Here is a 19,908-nt window from a genome sequence, read left to right on the forward strand (position 1 = left end):
GTTCTTGCCTGGAGAATCCCAGGGACGGAGGAGTCTATGGGGTCGCACAGGGTCAGACAGGACTGAAGTGACTTAGCAGCAGCAGCAGCGACTTAGCATTCCCTTTAAAATGTCCAGAGTCCTTTCACAGTGACTGGGGGGACTTTCCTGGCAGTCCAGTGGTTGAGAATCCGGGCTTCTACTGCAAAGGGCCCAGGTTCAATCCCTAATAGGGGAACTAGGATCCCACATGCTGCATGGACAGCCCAAACACATTTTTTAAAACGTCATAAATGAGCATGAGTATGTGTACCATTAGAAATGAGATTAGTAGTCCCAGTTTTCAAGGACAAAATTGAAGTTTCTGAAGTTCAGAAAGTTGACTGATACTCCCAAGACCACACCAAGCCCATGTTCCTTCCATTGCCTTCTGTCACATTCCTCTCCTTTGTAGGAAGCAGGAAAGTCACTGCTGGAGCAGTGAGAGTGAAAGTCGCTCCATCATGTCAGAACGCTGGAGTAAGTAGCCTTTCACTTCTCCGGGATTTTCCCAACCCAGGGATCGAACCCAGGTCTCCCACATTGCAGGCGGATTCTATACCGGCTGAGCCACCAGGGAAGCCCAGTAGTCTCCAGTAACCAACCAACCCTCCAGTCATGGTAGGGTCCCTTAATGGATAAGGAAACACCAGGCCATGGAGTGTGTAGCCTGAGTGTGAAATCAACAGTCAGAGAGAGAAAGTGCGGAGGGCTGCAGAGAAGGTTAAGAGCAGTAGGAAGGCGACAGAGATTAAGGTTCAGATATTTACAAATCACTAGAATCTAAGCACAAAGGGGACAGGGATATTATCTGCCCTGTTTCCTGAAAAGTCATCCAGGTTTTTTACATAGCCTGGCACAAACATAAGTGGCTGGAGGCTAAGAGGAAATAGAAGGGAAGTGAGTGTGGAGAGACGCAGCAAAATCATCCATCAGGAAATCACGGCAAGAACCACATACCAGCGGTTACTGTCCATCCCTTTCTGCTCTGTAGGTCTGCACTCCATGGCCCTTCCACCAACCTGGGCAGCTAGGGCTTAATACCATCCTCATATCTAAGGGTAGGATTTGAGTGGTAACAGTTACAACTGAATTTCAAAGAGAAATTTGGTACATTTCATATATAAGAACCATTAGAGGTAGCCTTCACATTGTATGTTAACAAAGTGTTACAATTTTAAAGAAAAATGATCTTGCAATTTTTAATATCCTGAGGTTTTGTTCCTTTGACTCTATTATTGTTTTACCAAGAACCTTAAGTGAAAACATTGAGGTTCAGGAACAAAATTGTGTTTCCTGTACAGAGCTGTGTCACCTAGTCCAGAATCACCTTTTAGAGAGATTTAGAAAAGCAAAATTTATCCCCCAAGTTCCCTGCAAGGATTATCCCAGAGTCTTTTGTGGTTGTGAAACAAAGGAATTAAAGTATGGTATCTTCTGTATTTAAAGAATGCAGAAATGGGAAATTCAGATATGGCAAAGACTTACAAAAACATCTTCACTTTCATTATAGAAACATTGTTATTTAAATTTTAGTCTGCCTACTTGGCCTTCTTATTCAGCATATTTGCAAAGGAAATAGCTGTCAAGTTTGCAAATGGAAAAAAAATAATTTACGTAGCCAAGACCAGGACCCCAATAAAGGCTGTTATATGTTTGTGATTTTTATAGGAACACACACATATATAAATATATGTATACATACATGCATGCGTGCTAAGTCACTAAAGTCATGTCTGACTCTGTGTGACCCTTTGGACTTCAGCCCACCAGGCTCCTCTGTCCATGGGATTCTCCAGGCAAGAAAACTGCAGTGCGTTGCTGTGCTCACCTCTGTATACATATATATTTAAATTTAATTTTGAAAGTATATCATTTCCTCCCCCCAGCCAGGGATTTTAGTTTAAGGAAAAGCAAAACAAAAAGTAAATAGGATTTTTTTAAGGAAAAGTCAAAATAAAAGTTTACCTACCCTAAATTGCTCAATCAAAAAGAAAAAAAAAAACCAAAGTAAGCTCTCTGGAGATGGGTATTATCTGTCATGATTTTGACCTAGATAGTAAATTAAAAGATTTTCCATCTCTCTAGAGTTATGACCTGATTAATACTCGATCTTTTTTTTCCCCCTGGTTTTTGGATCACCTAAGGATGTGAAACCTCAGAAGCATCCCAATAATATTTAAAGGCATGAACACAAATTTCAGAGTAAGGAGGTACCTTCAAAAGTACTTCATACAACACCCTCATTTGCAGATGTATAATTAAATTCAGGAGCAGGAATGACTTAGTCCAAGTTAGTCTGATGTAAATATTTTAACAGTTACCATCAGACTGCCCAACTTTTTTGAATTTCTCTTTTAGTTAATTGTCCTGACACCTAACAATTGGGGAAATACAAGAAAGAGAGAGAAATGTTTGGGAAAGTAGGGAAGCTATAATCTTGCTAACAAAGCCAGAGCCAATGCAAATGCATGTCCCTTGTCAAACAGGGCTATCATTATGAGTAGAGGCTCCATGGAATGTGGAAAATTTCATAAATGGAGGCTTGTTCATCTCTTCTGTGTCAATCAAATAGGAATAATTTCTTAGTTCAAACACAAAAAAAGTCACCTAACCAATGCTGGTTGAACAGAAATGTCCCTGGCATGGGTGGCACTAAGCATCATTAATCATAAAATTCTTGGAACTGGAAGGGAGACAAGAGATGGGCTAGTCTAGGCCTCTCAACTCTTGTACTAGTGACATTTGGAGCAGAGTAAGTCTTTGCCCTGGGGGACCGTCCTGGACACTGCCGCCACATTTAGCAGCTTCCCTGGCCTCTAGCCACTGCATGCCCGTAGTACCCCAAGCTCCAGGCAAGATAATAATGGCTGGACAATTCATGCCAGATGAGAACCACTGCCCAGTCTAGCTCCCTCTCTTCATCCTTCAGGTTCAGAGTTCACAGATGCACTGGGTAGAACTGGCTATCACAATCACCACTAGAACACACACTTCAGAGCTCTTTCCACAAAACCAAGCTGCCCTAGATCCCCGTTGGTTCAGTTATACATCAGAATGAATAAAGGCATCAGATCTTGCCTGAATGAGAGGTGAAACCAGTCCAACCTAAGAATACACTGCAAAGGGTCCCCCTGGTAGCTCAGCTGGTAAAGAATCCACATGCAATGCAAGAGACCCTGGCTTGATTCCTGAGTCAGGAAGATTCCCTGGAGAAGGAATAGGCTACCCACTCCAGTATTCTTGGACTTTCCTGGTGGTTCAGATGGTAAAGAATCCACCCGCAATGCAGGAGACCTGGGTTTGATCCCTGGGTTGGGAAGATCCCCTGGAGGAGCGCATGGCAATCCACTCCACTATTCTTGCCTGGAGAATCCTCAAGGACAGAGGAGCCTGGTGGGCTGCAGTCCAAGGGGTCACAAAGAGTCAGAGATGACTGAGTGACTAAGCACACGCATACGAGGATACACTGCAAAGAGCCAATCCTTCTATGAAATGCAATTCACGAGGGTCTAAGGCTTCCCAGAATCCATTAAGCCACAGATTGAGAAAAACACCTCTATTTTTCTGAGCTTACCCAATGGGATAAATATCACATATACTTGTTTTGATTTGAGCAGGTAAAATATGCTAAGCCTTTCTGCTCTACAAGACAAGGATAACCGACAATTCAGTTCTTGGTAAGCGGTTTCTTACCAAATGCATTTTCTGTTTTCAGAAATATTAAAGATATAGAGGTTCATAAAGCAAATTGGTATTTGGAAGGCTGGGCTACAGTAGAGTAAATTTCACTTAGGATGTCTAGATTTGGAGATTAGAACAATATTTTGAAAAACTCTAAAAACCTACTAGCTCTTCCATCTCAAAGGAATCACCAATCCTTTACAAATTTACTGCAGATAGCTCTTTTCACATAGCCTTTGAGATAAAGAAAAATACACTTTAATCCTGTTTTCTATTTTTCCATATATTTATTTTAAATCACTCGCTTCACTAACCTGATCTCAGTTTTCGCAGGTTGGACTGCTGAAGCTCTTTGGTTTCTTTAATGGGATTTAAAAAATAGTTTATTTACCAGTCTGAGCTCTCTGCTTCCTTCTGTCCTATGCACTCTCTTGGCTGTTCTTCTCATTTGGATTTATCATTTTCTCTGCCAATATGACAAGCTTAAAGTTATTTTATCTTAGATCACAGTGAGGAAGAGAAGGTTCCTAATTCTCTTCATATGAGTCAGCTTCAAACTTCCATATATTCCTGTGACCTTTATATTCGTCATTATACAAAGTCTGTCTAATCTCACCCACACTTACACTCCCATGTATAAAAGAGATAGCTAGTGGAAACCTGCTGTATAGCACAGGAACCTCAGCTCTGTGCCCTGTGCTGACCAAGGGCCAGGGGATGAGGCAAGGGTTGGTGCGGAGGAGGTCCAAGAGGCAGGGGATGGATGTATACACGCAGCTGATTCACTTTCTTGTACACCAGAAACCAACACAACGTTGTAAAGGAACTATACCCCAATTGAAAACATGTATTATAGTGAAATTCCTAAAAAGTAAAATACCTAACAATCTCTCCAATGGTTAGAGATTGTAACATTTATTCTAAACACATTAATCTTAGCATTTATAGTCAAAGAAGATATCCAGTTTTTACTATGTCCTCCTCAAGATGTATTCTACTTGGATTCCATTTCTCATGGGTTGAGGAAACACTCAATTAAAAAAAAAAAAAAAAACAGAAAGAAAGGAAACCATAAGCCCCTCACCCCAGGTTGCATTTTGCTATGTATATTTATTTTGATTAACTAGTCCCCAAATCATCTTAACAAAGCTGTGGGATTGAACCTGTTTGGGTGGAGATGGAGGAGATCATTGTAGACAGTGTTCTGGTATATCAGACAAAGCCATCAAGTTCTATTCATAGGCTGATGTTGATTCAAAGTTCAACATGGGTTGAGAAACAGAATCCTCTGAAGTAAAACATAAGATGCATATTTTTTTTCACAAATATAATGAACTTTCTAATTTTTGAATAACCCTTATTTTGCCTATTACTTAAAATTATTTTACATAGCTACCTTCACTCTTTTGAAATCCTGTTGAATGATACTTTTAAGGTGAACACAATAGAGAATTTTAAATTCTATATTTTAACAAAACCTTATTTTAGGTACTGTTTGTCTTGCCTTTCCCTGGCTTTTCTCAAACAAATATACAGAGAAAAGCTTAATTTAAAGCTGGAATATTCAAAGAAACTTAAATTTTTTAATTTATTTTTAATTGGAGGATAATTGCTTTACAATATTGGGTTGATTTCTGTCCTATGTCAACATGAATTAGTCATAGGTATACACATGTGCCCTCATACTCTCCAGCCTCCCTCCCACTTTCCATCCCATCCCACCCCTCTAGGCTGTCACAGAGCACCAGGTTTGAGCTCCCTGGGTCATTCAGCAAATCCCCACTGGCTATCTATTTTACACAGGGTGATGTATATGTTTCAGTGCGACTCTCTCAATCCGTCCCACCCTCTACTCCCCCCACTGTGTCAAGTTCTGCTCTCTATGTCTGTCTCCATTACCATCCTGCACGTAGGTTCATCCCTACCATTTTTCTAGATTCCATGCTGCTGCTGCTAAGTCGCTTCAGTCGTGTCCGACTCTGTGCAACCCCATAGACAGCAGCCCACCAGGCTCCCCCGTCCCTGGGATTCTCCAGGCAAGAACACTGGAGTGGGTTGCCATTTCCTTCTCCAATGCATGAAAGTGAAAAGTCAAAGTGAAGTCGCTCAGTCGTGTCCGACTCTTAGCAACCCCATGAACTGCAGCCTACCAGGCTCCTCCGTCCATGGGATTTTCCAGGCAAGAGTACTGGAGTGGGGTGCCATTGCCTTCTCCACTAGATTCCATATATATGCATTATTATATGATATTTGTTTTTTTTCTTTCTGACTTACTTACTTACTCTGTATAATAGGCTCTAGGTTCATTTGCCTCATTAAAACTGTGTTCCTTTTTATGGCTGAGTAATATTCCATTTTATATATGCAGCACAACCTCTTTATCCACTCATCAGTTGGACATGTAGCTTGCTTCCATGTCCTAATTATTGTAAATATGCTACAAGGAACACTGGGAAGATGTGTCTTTTTGTCTCATTGTCTTTTTCACATCGTTCACATGTTCTTTGTTGCTTTTATGGTTTCCTCAGGGTATATGACCTAACAATGGTGGGATTGTTGGGTCATATGGTAGTTTTATTCCTAGCTTTTTTGAGGAATCTCCATTTCTGTTCTCTGGGGCTTCCCAAGTGGCACTAGTGGTAAAGAACCCTCTTGCCAGTGCATGAGACGTAAGAGATGCAGGTTCAATCCCCGGGTTGGGAAGATCCCCTGGAGGAGGGCATGACAACCCTCTGCAGTATTCTTACCTGGAGAATCCCATGGATGAAGGAGCCTGGTGGGCTACAGTCCATGGGGTCACAAAGAGTCAGACACGACTGAGGCGACAACACACGCACACACACACACTCTTCTATATAGTGTCTGTATCAATTTGCATTCCCACCAACAGTGCACTGTGGCAAGAGGGTTCCATTCCTCCACACACTCTCCAGCATTTGTTGCTTGTAGATTTTTTGATGATGGCCTTTCTGACCAATGTAATGTCATACTCACTGTATTTTGAATTGCATCTCTCTAATGAGTGAGGAGCTTCCCAGTTGGCGCTAGTGGTAAAGAACCCGTCTGCCAATGCAGGAGACCTAGGAGATACAGGTTTGATCCCTGGGTTGGGAAGATCCCCTGGAGAAGGGCATGGCAACCCATTGCAGTATTCTTGCCTGGAGAATCCCATGGACAGAGGAGCCTGGCAGACTACAGTCCATGGGTTCGTACAGAGTCAGACTTGACTGAAGCAATGTTGAGCATCTTTTCATGTGTTTATTATCCATCTATATTTCTTCTTTGGAGAAATGTCTATTTAGGTCTTTAATTTTAATTTTTTTTTTAAAGAAACTTAGCCTTCCAATTAGAATTGATAAAAATTTAGATTTAATGAATACAACTTTTTATGCCATAGACCTCAATCCTATCAGAGTAGATAAAAATGAAACTAAAGGTTAAACTCAACCACAACAAATAACAGAAAAAGAGGAATACAATTTACATGAGAGGCTCTAAATATGGTCATGGTCATGTCTCACAAATAAAGACATCTGAGGAGTTAACAACAAAATAGGACATATTTGCTTAAAGTTTTCAGATCATCACTGTTTCCCAGTAGATTGGGGTATAGTCAGATGCTACGTATTCACTATTTGTTAAACTACTAATGCTCTGAAGCTTCACTAATGTTTAGAATTCAGTTGCTTAACTAATTACTAGAAGTGCTCTGTCTATTATGATAGAATTGACAAATAGGTCTTCTTTATGTGTTTGTTGTAAAGCAAGTAAAAATCTAAGATTCCTAATCCTACAGAAAGCAACAGAGGGAGACAGAAGATCTCCCTTAGCTGTGCAGATCCTGCAGCCCTTAGCTTCTGTCTTCCATGATACATACACAAGGTCAAGAGAAAGCTTAAAGCAATGCTAATAATAACAATAATAAATAAAAGGGAGAGATAAAAGCCTAAGTTTGAAGAGGGGAATCCTGGAGGAAAAAGCATGTTTTGTCTCCATAGGACAATTTTTTACTATTAAAAAGTTTTATTGTGCTGATGACAAATTATCTATTACATATAGTACATAACCTGTATATGATAAATTGTCTATTATCTATTACCTATAGAGGAGGAAAGAAGGAAGGCATGCAGGAAGAAAGGAAGGAAGGGAGGAGGGAGGAAAGAAATACGAAGAGAAAAACACACAAGGATTTCATTACATGAATAAGAAAAACAACCTGGTAAAACTTGGAGAAGCTGAATCTCTAGGCTTAACTCTTCAAAAACAAATGTAGCCCTACAAGGAATTTAAGCTCTGTCCCCGCAAAACTATTCACCAAATCACTTAATCATTTCTAGATCTGAAAAGGTTAAACATTTTAATCTGAAAAAAATACTTCCTAATAAAATATTAACAAGATAAAAGATAATTTTATGATAAAAGAGAGTGAGCCACCTTGATTGAGAAATGTTGAAAAAGGTAGCAATTTGTGGCAAAAACAGAAGTCATTTAGAAAAAAAAGGCAGTGTTATCTAGTTCACCTTTTGACATGGTGAGTGTCTGCTCAGTAACTATAAAACGTGAGTGACATGAAGAAGTGCAGGGGACGATCACAGTAAAAATATAATTTGATGAATAATTAGATAGAAATCTGAAAGTCATCCACATAATCATTAAAGTTGAATGTCAGGCAGATAGTTTGGTAGGGCAGTCAGATGGCTAAGAAAACTCAGAAGTAAAAAAAAAGAATGTAAATGCTACAACAAAGAAAATTCTCTAAATTATCCTTTTACATTCTCTATGGTACAAAGGAAATTCATTAAAGGATCATTTTCACACAAAAACATGCAATTTTCCTATTGAAGCAAATTAGAAGGAAAATAAAAGTTAAGAGGTATACATGCTAGAAAGCATTCTTTTTCATTTAAGAGAAAAGAAAAACATTTGCAGGAAAATCAGATTAAACTACAATATCACCCCCCCCCCAACTTTCAATTCTCTCCAAAATATTTTTCCTATATTTCTCTATGGCTTCAAGAAAGAAATGATATATCTAACAGTATGGGTTGAATTACTAATTTATAAAGAATGGGATGAAAATGTTTTATACATGTCATATAACTGAGGTTAGCAATTGCTTTTGCTTTTTCTACTAAGTTGAGACTCCAATGCAATTCACTTTGTCTAATTAAATACATTAAATGACCAGGAAAAAAATCAATATATTTTGAAAACTCACAGAGATAAACAAAAAACCATTCCTCTCTTTAGTATCTTTATTTTCATCAGCAAATTGATTTTCTAAACTTTTATATCTTCTGGATGTCCATTTGTCCAACCAATTCTGTTAATTATTTTCCAACCCAACCTTTAGTTATTAACAAAACTATGCTTCAAAGTACATCATCATAGTTTTATATCCATATACAGAGTGTTGAGGATATTCTATAAGAACTCAAAAGTACCACAAATTGATATAATAATGGATTGAAAGGTAATTTCAGAGAAGCCTAAGCTTCATTCTGAAGTGTCTTTGTTTAAAAATCCATCTAATATAGAATGGTAGTTCCTGGCCTATGCCATTTTGATGCAAAAGTTGTTGATTAATAAGTCTCAATGACTCAATTATGCATTTGGTTTCAAACTTTGCTTTTAATACTCAGAGGGTATCTCCAGGCAAAATTTCAGTTCATTATCAGTTCAAAAGACTGCCCTACTGTACCTTCTGAAGCTATAGCAAATACATTTCCATCTGGTCTCATCATCTTTGGTGCCTGACATTTTGTAACCGAGAGTTTTGAAATAATATTTTATGGCACTGAGGCTGCCAGGGGAAATTTACTGACTTAACAATCCCATTCAGCACTTCCTGTCATGTGGAACTATCCCCAGGACGAGGCAGATTAGTGAATATGAGCTGCTCCAATTTGGCTCAACTGTCAGGCTGAAGTAGTCTCCATTACATGGATGGCTGAGATCAGCTGAGTGTGGAACCATTCAATTTATTCTGTGGCACCAGTGAAGGAGACAATAATAGTGACCAGAACGGAATACACTTGAGTAGACTCCCTCCTGCTAAGTTCTGATGAAGCAGCCACACTGAAACCATAAATTGTTACTACTCAATGTATTGTTTAAGGAATCTCAGCATCTACACCTGTGAGCTGTCTTTTGTATCTGCCTCCATTGTCGATTCTGGCCACAGTGAGATATTGGTTACAGCTCAATGTAGAGGCCAATTGAGAGCATACGCAGTTTCCTGGTTTCCTATTATATGCATTTTTCCTCTCCTGCAAAGTCAATGAATAAAACCAGGCAAAGTACGGAATTCGCTTTTAAGTACTCTGTTAGACTTCTTTGAATTTTGATAATCCGCTGACACAGAAGTTAGGATACACACAAGAATAAATTGATTGAAAGAAAACATAAATAAGTTTATGTCTGTGGCACCAAAATACTTAACAAAAGAACTAAAATTGTGCACTAATTATCTGAAAATACATTGGTTTATGGTGTATATACATAGAGCTTTAAACTTGCTATATAGTCAGGAAAAGCTGTGAAAAGAATTGGCAACTTCTTTTAATGAAAATAATTTCCTACACCTGAAAATGGAATTTATCATTCCAGAGAACAGTAAATTGTGATACTGTATAGGAAGATTAACTTGACATTCTACAAAGAATCTTGTTCAAAGTAAAATGCATTAATTTGAAATTATACTAATAAAAAAGAATACAATTTTTACTTTACAACATTAGATCGTTTTTAAAGAATATATTGCATGGATAATATGTGAAATTTATTTTGTGTCAACATTTTATCATATAACAATAGATAACTTTTATAAATTTTTATAATAATCCCTTATTGTCTAAAATGTCACATTAAGCCTCTAAATGATTAGTATCATTAGATATCTAATGAATGCTTTTATTGATGATGGAAATATGCTTTCCTAAGAGGAATTTCCATTACTTTTATGTGCAAATTTAGTGAACACAACCTTATATATCAATAGGACTTTTCTAATTTAAATTGAGGGCTTTTTTCCCCCTGAAAAATGGAAAAAATTGCCTCTAATTATCATTTTCAATGATACTGCTGCTAAGTCACTTCAGTCGTGTCCGACTCTGTGCGACCCCATAGACAGCAGCCCACCAGGCTTCCCTGTCCCTGGGCTTCTCCAGGAAAGAACCCTGGAGTGGGTTGCCATTTCCTTTAATGATATTAGTGCCCTCTAAAAATGTTTAACTTATTGAAATCCTATCAGTCTTCACAAAGTATATACAAATAAGCATAAAATATTATCATCTCCATTTTATAAATAAAAACTATAGCTAAGCATGAGAAAGTACTTATAATGAACTTTTTCAAGACTTTGAGGCTGGTCATATTCTTAGATTTTAAGTAAACCAGATTTTAAAATTTGAAGGATCCTTAAATACTTCATCAGAACACCCCATCTTATGCATTAAGATACTGGAATGGGGCGAGATGAAACGCCTTGCTCAGTGTCATAAAGTGAGATGAGATATTTCTTATGTTTCACAAATATGAACAGAATCTCTATTTCCAAGAATTGGTTAGTTATCATTTTCAAACTAAAGTTTAAAGAGTACAGTACTTTATGTTCCTTTGTAAGTCTATTCTATTATATATTACCAAATGTGGTGGTGATCTTGTGTTTCCCAGTTATATCCACAAAGGTTTCTGGATTGTTTGCATTGCTTAAGCATGTAATAAAGTTTGAGATATAAAATATATAACCTATGCCTATTTGTTGCATTGGAAGAAGACAAAGATGCAAGGTTTCTCTTTGAGATAATGTATGAAATTTTATACTACCTAAATGTGTATCTTCATGTTTTCCCCCAATATCTTATAAAGCATCATCAACAACCTTCCATTATACATTCTCCAACAATAGGATATATAAGGGGAAATTACCTTTTTAGTACATAAACAAACAAAAAAATACCTTAAAATAACTTAACCTCCTACTCCCTACCTAGCACCACTCAATCTAGGGGATCACATCATCTCTACCAAGTTGATAGGAATCCAAACAATAGATCTTTTGTCAAATGTACTAATGTACTATCAAACCTAAAAAACATGCCAGTCCAGGTTCAATGCACGATACTGGATGCTTGGGGCTAGCGCACTGGGACGACCCAGAGGGATGGTATGGGGAGGGAGGAGGGAGGAGGGTTCAGGATGGGGAGCACATGTATACCTGTGATGGATTCATTTTGATATTTGGGAAAACTAATACAATTACGTAAAGTTTAAAAATAAAATAAAATTTAAAAAAAAAAAAACTATGTCACTTCAAAAGGAAGCGGTATTTTAGTAACAAGAATGCAACATCTATATCATGAAGACTCCATGATGTCTTCATAGAAAGTAATGTCTTAATCCCCAAAATAATACCAGCACTAGGTAGAAAAATTTTAGACAAAAGCCTTTAAATACTTCCAAATATCATCCTGGAAATACTTAAGAATTTTTATTATGCAGAAAATAGAGCTTTTTTTAAATTACTAAGGTTATTCCAATCACATTTTCTTGTACATGCTCTATTCATTAGGGCATTTCTGTATTTTGTACAGTTATTTATCCAAATATCAAAGACATTTTCACGTGTACACTCACCTGCTCAGAAAAGAAGTCACTGTTATCCTCCAGGTATTTACTGAAAGGGTTGGGTTCATAGACTTCCTCCTCTTTTTTCAGTAATATTTTGGATTTTACCGGTGCGGGGCGAATTACTCCAGGCTTTGTCTTCATGAATGTCAATAAATTTTTAGAAATAAAGAAAAAAATACTATTAAAATGAATACATAAGTATATTAATTCATTCAAATGTACTCACAGCAATTTATTATTTTTAATTTTTAAATGATTTTATAAATACATAAATAGCCAGAAATCAAAAGATTTTAACTAAAGTAGCTTTAGTTTTAAGTGACCTGTTATACAGTAATCAATTTAAAAAGATCTACTATCATGACATTCAAAATGCCAAAACATCTTCATCTGTCTAGTCAAGTATCTTTACCAGCACTTTCAGCCAATAAATATTTCATTTGACAAATATTTAGTGACGGCATCCTCAGGGCCAGGCAACATGCCCATTTGGGGCATGATAGGAGAGATGAATTTGGTACAATTCACCAAGTCCATAACAACTTTCTTCTTCTGGAAACTGTCCCCGCCCCCCACACCCTAAAATCCCAGAATCCATGTTCAGACTGCCTATAATGAAACCAGACAGGGGTGGCGTTCTGACCCGAGAGGGTAGGGGCTTCTCCCAAGAATATGGAGCAGGGCTTTAATCTACTCTTTAGTCATGCTACGAGATGGAAATGATACTATGTAAATCTGGGAGCTTTGGGAAAGCCTTACTCTGCCATAAAAGCGGATCTGATGAGATCAAGAAAAATACAGCAAAGTATAAGGAGAAGCAGCCAGTAGAGGAAACACACTTGAGGGCTTTCCAGAACTGAATTCCAAAACATCCCTGGAACCAAGCAGGATTTCTAGTCCGAGAATCCCTGAGACTTTCCTTTTCTTTAACACAAAATTCCCTTTTGTAAACTCAGGTTGACCTCTATAATTTGCAATCAAAAGAGTCTGAATGAATAGGCCAGTCATTCAAAATTCATGGATTTATATCCAACATCAGTTAGACAAGAGAGGGAAAGGGAGAAATCCAGTTTGGGGCAATTTCAAAATGATGTTTCACAAACACAAAAGTCTTGTTACACTGTAAAGTGTCACAAAATGATAGATAAGTTTACAGAAACATCCCAAACAATAATTCGATAGAAAGTTGTGACATTTTTTTCTGTATGAGCACTTTGCTGTAATCATTCTTATCAGGTCCATTTCTTTTCAGAAAATAGAAAATTAGCTCTCTTCAGTCTGTGCTGATGCTCACTAGTTAAGCCTTAAGGATGAATATCTATCTTGCTGCCATACAAGCCATTGGTTATGTTTTGAGGCTTGAATAAGTACCATTCTGCAACAGTTTTTTTCAGCTCGTATTTTCCCAGGCGACTTTCATTTCTATGCCAACAGGGCAAATAAAGATTGAGGAAAAGTCTCTATTTTCCACAGGCTGGGCTGGGAAATATTTCCCATTTAAGAAACTGATTTCTTTCCAGAGGGGAAAAGTAAGCAAGTATTAGGTTGGTCCAAAAGTAATTGTGATTTTGCATTGCTGAACTTTGCTGTTTGATATTGGAATGCATTCTCAAATAAACGTGGTTATGTTATATATCATTTTAATGTGCATTTCTTGCTTTATGTTTTTTGCTGATGACTTACTACTTGCTGCATATTTTGCATTTATTTTAGACTAGGGAAATGATTTTAGACCAAAAGCAAATTTGAGCAATTTTCTTCTTCAAGTTCAAGATTGTAAAGCAGCAGAGACAACTTGCAGCGTCAACAATACATTTGCCCAGGAACTGCTAACGAACATACAGTGCAGTGGTGGCTCAAGAAGTTTTGCAAAGGAGACGAGAGACTTGAAGATTAGGAGTGTGGTGATTAGCCATCAGAAGCTGACAGCGCCCAACTAAGAGCCGTCATCGAAGCTGATCCTCTTATAACTACATGAGAAGCTGCTGAAGAACTCAGTGTTGACCATTCTATGGTCATTTGGCATGTGAAACAAATTGGGTGTAAAAGCTTGATAAGTGGGTGCCTCGTAAGCTGACTGCAAATCAAAAAGATCATCATTTTTAAGTGTTATCTTCTCTTATTCTATGCAACAATAACAAACCATTTCTCAGATTGTGATGTGTGATGAAAAGTAGATTTTATACACCAATCAGCAATGACCAGCTCAGTGGTTGGACTGAGAAGAAGCTCCAAAACACTTTCCAAAGCCAAACTTGCACCAATAAAAGGACATGGTCACTGTTTGGTGATCCACTACAGCTTTCTGCATCCCAGCAAAACCATTACATCTGAGAAGTATGCTCAGTAAATTGATGAGATGTACTGAAAACTGCAATGCCTGCAGCCAGCACTGGTCAACAGAATGGGCCCAATTTTTCTCCATGACGATAATAAACCACGTATCACACAACCAGCGCTCCAAAAGTTGAACAAATCTGGCAACGCTACAGTCGCCTGACCTCTCTCCAACTGATTACCACTTCTTCAAGCATCTCAACAACTTTTTGCAGGGAAAATGCTTCCACAGCCAGCAGGAGGTAGAAGATGCTTTCCAAGAGTTCGTTGAATCCTGAAGCACAGATTTTTATGCTACAGGAATAAACAAATGTATTTCTCACTGACAAAAACGTGCTGATTGTAATGGTTCCTATTTTGATTAATAAAGATGTGTTTGAGCCTAGTTATAATGATTGAAAATTCACAGTCCAGGACCGCAATTACTTTTTCACCAACTGAATAACACCCAATTACATGTGAAATTGCACAGGTGAGTATACACACGAGAGTCATATCCTCCAATGAACCAACACAAGAACAAAGCCCAGGCAAATACTGATTTCTACAGCCACCGGTAACGGGGAAGCCTGATATCTTGGTCATGATGCAAAACTGTCCAGATTTCAGGCCTCTCTTTTCCACACGACTTCCTATTACATTTCTCGTTCCTGCCACTTCTATTCCTGTTCCTTCTCCTAATTTCCTCCTCCTTTGGAAAGTAGGAAATCAGTACAATCCCAGTACTTAGGGTTTACCAGGTTCGAAAGCCAGCATGGAATTTTAGGAGCTAAGCTTGACAGCAGCAGCAGAAAGATGAAAGCAGAGGTGAGAAATCTGGCCAGATGCACATGAGATGCTAGAAGACTCTCCCTGCCAGGAAAACAAGGTCCCCTGGTCCCTGCATTGCTAGCAGGTTGATGTGTTGGGTTAGCCTGACCTGGAACCTTCCACTCGGATCATCTCTCTTGGTTTCCTCATCCTCCAGGGTGAGTCCAGAAAAGACACTCTTCTGGTTGGTTGGATATCAAATATTAATAGCTTTAATATCAGAATCAGTTACTTATGTTTCATATTTGTTTCTCTACCAGGCCTTATGCTTTATGTTGCTATGAATTTCCTGAATCTGATGGTCATCGGACCATTCGACAATGATTCTTTCCCTATTTTCTCTACTTCAGATTTTCTATTTCCTATTAGAAACAGTTTCTAATTATAACTAGTCTAATTAGATTTCTCTATTTCAGATTTTCCAGGTGCTCTTTACTTGGATTCTGTGTCCCTCGTCTTGGTCTACCAGAAGTCTCTGAATTTTCTTCCTCCTAGTTTGCTTCCTTAGTCTCAGAACTGTTGCCCCACCCTGACTCTTCCATTATTTTCACCACCTCTTTCTTTAATCATGATTTTTTTTTCTTTTTCTTTTTTTCTTCCCCCTGAAACTTAACTTGCTGTCACTCACCAGTCAGCATTTAATGGACAGGGAAGTCAACTCCATGCAAAAGAATACTAAACATAGTTTGCCTTTGACATTGTTCACACTTCCCATCCTATGACCTTTACCCAAACCCTCCACACCTAACTGTGTCTCAGTGTTTGGTCAAACTGGAACTCGAACCCTGGCAGCCCAATTCTGAACCTCACGCACTCTCTGTGAACCATGGTACACAATCAGTCCTGACCAAGGCTGCTGCACCTGCTCATACCATTCCACTACTGCTTTGAAACCTGCCTCAAAGGCTGAGCACTCACTGTAGACAGTGACACCATCATTATTCCAAAGACTCTAATTCCATATATTACAGGCACCACATTCAATATGTTAAATTGATTATCTCAGTTCCTCTTCTCAACACCCTGTGAAAGAGTCAGAATCAGTAACATGCCAAAGCCATGCAGTTAATATATGTGAACAACTCAAGATTTAATCCGAGTCTGGTCTGATCATAAGCCCAGGATTTTAATTACTCTGGATGATTCATTTTTAGCTGCTAAAGCATTGACAGATCCAGCTAGACTCACAAGTGATACAAATATCATTCTAACGACACCAGGAAAAGTCACTCCATCTAAGTGGAGAAATAAAACAGGTACTAACTCCCCTTCTCAGCACAAAGGACACAGGAAGAAAAATAAGAAAGTTCTTCAAAAAGCAAATTTCAATGTACTGTGATAAACCTCTTGAGAAATGGTTTACACTGTACATAAGACATTTTTTTTTTCTCTTTTGGAGCTATATTTTGGGGAAATAATTGCTAATCTTTTCATTCTTGCTATTAAAATATTTTCCCCACATTCAGAAAAATAACATTATCATTGTAGAAGGGATGATCAGACATTTTATTTTTAACTAGAACCAGAATACTATGATTTTGATTAGTTATTACAAGTTTTAAAATCTGAGAACCTCATTAGAGCCAGGCGAATATGTGGGCTTTGAGTGGATGGATACTCTGCCTGTTTATATTCTTCTTGACACATCTCCAAGAGGGCTAGACTCCAACAATCACGGAGAACTCCACTCTCCATTTGCTTTGAGGAGCAGAGTAGCTCACACAGTACTGATAAATTCTCTGCTTTAAACTAAAATATAGCTGACTTACAATGTATTAGTTTCAGGTGTACCGCAAAGTGATCCAGTTACACATATACATATATAATGTGCATATGTAATTACGTATGTATTCTTGACATTTTTGAAGTGCCTCAAAGACAAAACAACCATTGTCTTAGAGCTTTGAAGCATCCTTCTATCAGATCATCTATCAGATGCTCTCTGGAGCCATTTTTCCAGTTGAGATCTAGTCTATGTCAGGAAATGTAGTGTCCACACGGAGGTGAACAAGACATACCTCGTGTTCTCAGAGGGCTCACAGTTCAGGTGAGTTAAGCACGTTACAACCACCGTGTAGGTCAAGCCACATCACTGGATTCCTCTCAAGGCTCCTCTCTAACTCCACCTTCTCACTTAGAATAAAAGCTAAAACCCTTACAGGGGCTGCAGGGAGACCTACTCTTTCACTCCCCAAACAGCCTCCCCTTTCCCATCGAATCTCCTGCTCTAGACCTCTCTCCCTCACTGTCCCCTCTGGCACACACTATGTCTTCCCTCCTCTGGAGTTTGAACTTGGCCTTCACATTGTCTGGAACTCTCTTCTCCCTTTCTAGGACTCTCTTTCGATTCTTCATGTCTCTGCTCAAATGCCACATCATTATCAGATAGGTCTTCTCTAACGATCTGTATAAAAGATCTTACTTGCCCTATTTTTTTTTTTCCATCTGACCTCAGTTGACGTTTATTTTCTTGCTTCCTCCACTAGAATGTAAGCTCTGTGAGGCCAGAGATCATTGTTTTCTTCACTGTTATCCTTCTAACACCTAGAACTGTGTTAGGAACCTAGCAGATGCTAAACAGACATTTGAAGGATAAATAAACTAATTGACAGGAAGAAGCTCAATATGTAGGCTGCTGCTGCTGCTGCTGCTAAGTTGCTTCAGTTGTGTCCAACTTTGTGCAACCCCAGAGACGGCAGCCCACCAGGCTCCGCTGTCCCTGGGATTCTCCAGGCAAGAACACTGCAGTGGGTTGCCATTTCCTTCTCCAGTGCATGAAAGTGAAAAGTGAAAGTGAAGTCGCTCAGTTGTGTCCAACTCTTCGCTACCCCATGGACTGCAGCCCACCAGGCTCCTCCATCCATGGGATTTTCCAGGCAAGAGTACTGGAGTGGGGTGCCATTGCCTTCTCCGAATATGTAGGCTATAATCCATCAAAGCCTTAAAAAGTTTTGACTGTCCATTTAATGTCTCCTCTCATTTTTCTTGGACTTCCCAGCTGGCGCTAGTGGTAAAAAAAAAAAAAAAAAAAAAAAACCTGCCTGCCAATGCAGGGGATATAAGAGACATGGGTTCGATCCCTGGGTTGGGAAAATCCTGTTACTGCAGTGCTTTTGCCTGGAGAGTTTCATGGACAGAGGAACCTGATAGGCTATAGTTCAGGGGGTTGCAAAGAGTCAGACATGACTGAAGTGACTTAGTGTGAACACACTTATTTTTCTTGGAATGACTTTTTGATTACAGCATAACCAAGGAAAAGGGAACATTACAAGACAGAAGATCCACACTACCTTTCACTCCTAGAGAACTAGAAGAAGGGATGTGGATTGGTGAGCTCTACCTTCAGAAATGAGCAGAAAGCAGAAGTTACCATCATTGATGATACAGGAAGTCAAGACCAGGGACCACATCTTTAAGGACTTTGCAAGATTTTAACTCTATTTTTTAAAAATAATTTCTTTTCCCCTGTTTGATTACAGTGATAAGCAATAAAACTAACACCACCAGGAGACAATGATGTCATGTTCTTTGGAGAATTCGAGCATGGGTGAGACTTGGGAGATCACATCTAATTCTATTCTTTGTCTTAATGGAGAAAAAGCTCAAGAGGTGCAGTGTGTGGAGCCCCAGGGCCTGGAGGCAGGTTTTAATGGCCTGTGGGGCGCTGGTTCCGCTGTTCATACTCATCAAGTAAACACATACCCGAGAGCATTGTTACTTGCGCACTGTAAAAAACAGACATTGTCTCTGTCCTTTGGAACTTATAACTCTATGACAACAGGTTGGTATTGCCTCTGGCTGGAGACCAAAGTTGAAAAGTAACTGCCAGCACTGATCTAGAGAATGCATTATATAGATAATGCCTTCTTAAAACAACATCTTTCTTAAATTAACTCCAACTAGCAGGCTGTGTTTTTAATTGCTTTCGACTGCACTCGCAAGCTCTCGGGTCACGTGATAAGAAAACAAAACAGCAACAACAACAAAAATCAGCAAAGGAAGTAACAGAACATAGCACATGGAAAATCCATGGGTCTGGCTAGGAATTCTACTAATTTGATGGATCTGAAGAGTGTGAAAAGTACCATCGCTACTTCTTTTAGCCATTTGCTTCTGTCTTGCCTATATTCGCCAGTGCTTTTGTTTTTGGTTTTTAAGTTACTGGGGCAACAAACTCAAAGAAATGCAAAAACATTGTCCTAGTCAAGATTGTTGACAAAAGCAACATTTTCTAAATTATTTAGCTGATTCACTCGTTCAATTAATAAAATGTTCATTAATTCCAATTCTTTTTTAAATAAAAATGTTAATGTGCTTGTAGCAAATACTTAAGCTTTTATTCTCTCAAAGAAATATCTCAAATTTTAAAACATTATAGTACAGAGTGAAGCTTCCAAAATTAGGGAGGAGGGTGTGGACAGATTTTAA

The 19,908-nt window shown here is 38.6% G+C and overlaps 1 protein-coding gene across 19 annotated transcripts in view; it reads right to left on the bottom strand.

The window, feature by feature from the left end:
• The window catches only part of MLIP (muscular LMNA interacting protein), a 295,821-nt gene that overhangs the window by 47,888 nt on the left and 228,025 nt on the right, over positions 1 to 19,908 (bottom strand). For all 19 annotated transcript variants that reach the window (XM_061397834.1, XM_061397826.1, XM_061397832.1 and 16 more), the window contains one exon: positions 12,340 to 12,468. In XM_061397834.1, coding sequence (XP_061253818.1) covers positions 12,340 to 12,468 — 129 coding nt within the window. The remainder of the gene's footprint in view (positions 1 to 12,339; positions 12,469 to 19,908) is intronic.

This window comes from Bos javanicus, chromosome 23 (genome assembly GCF_032452875.1).
Source record: "Bos javanicus breed banteng chromosome 23, ARS-OSU_banteng_1.0, whole genome shotgun sequence".
NCBI lineage: Eukaryota > Metazoa > Chordata > Mammalia > Artiodactyla > Bovidae > Bos > Bos javanicus.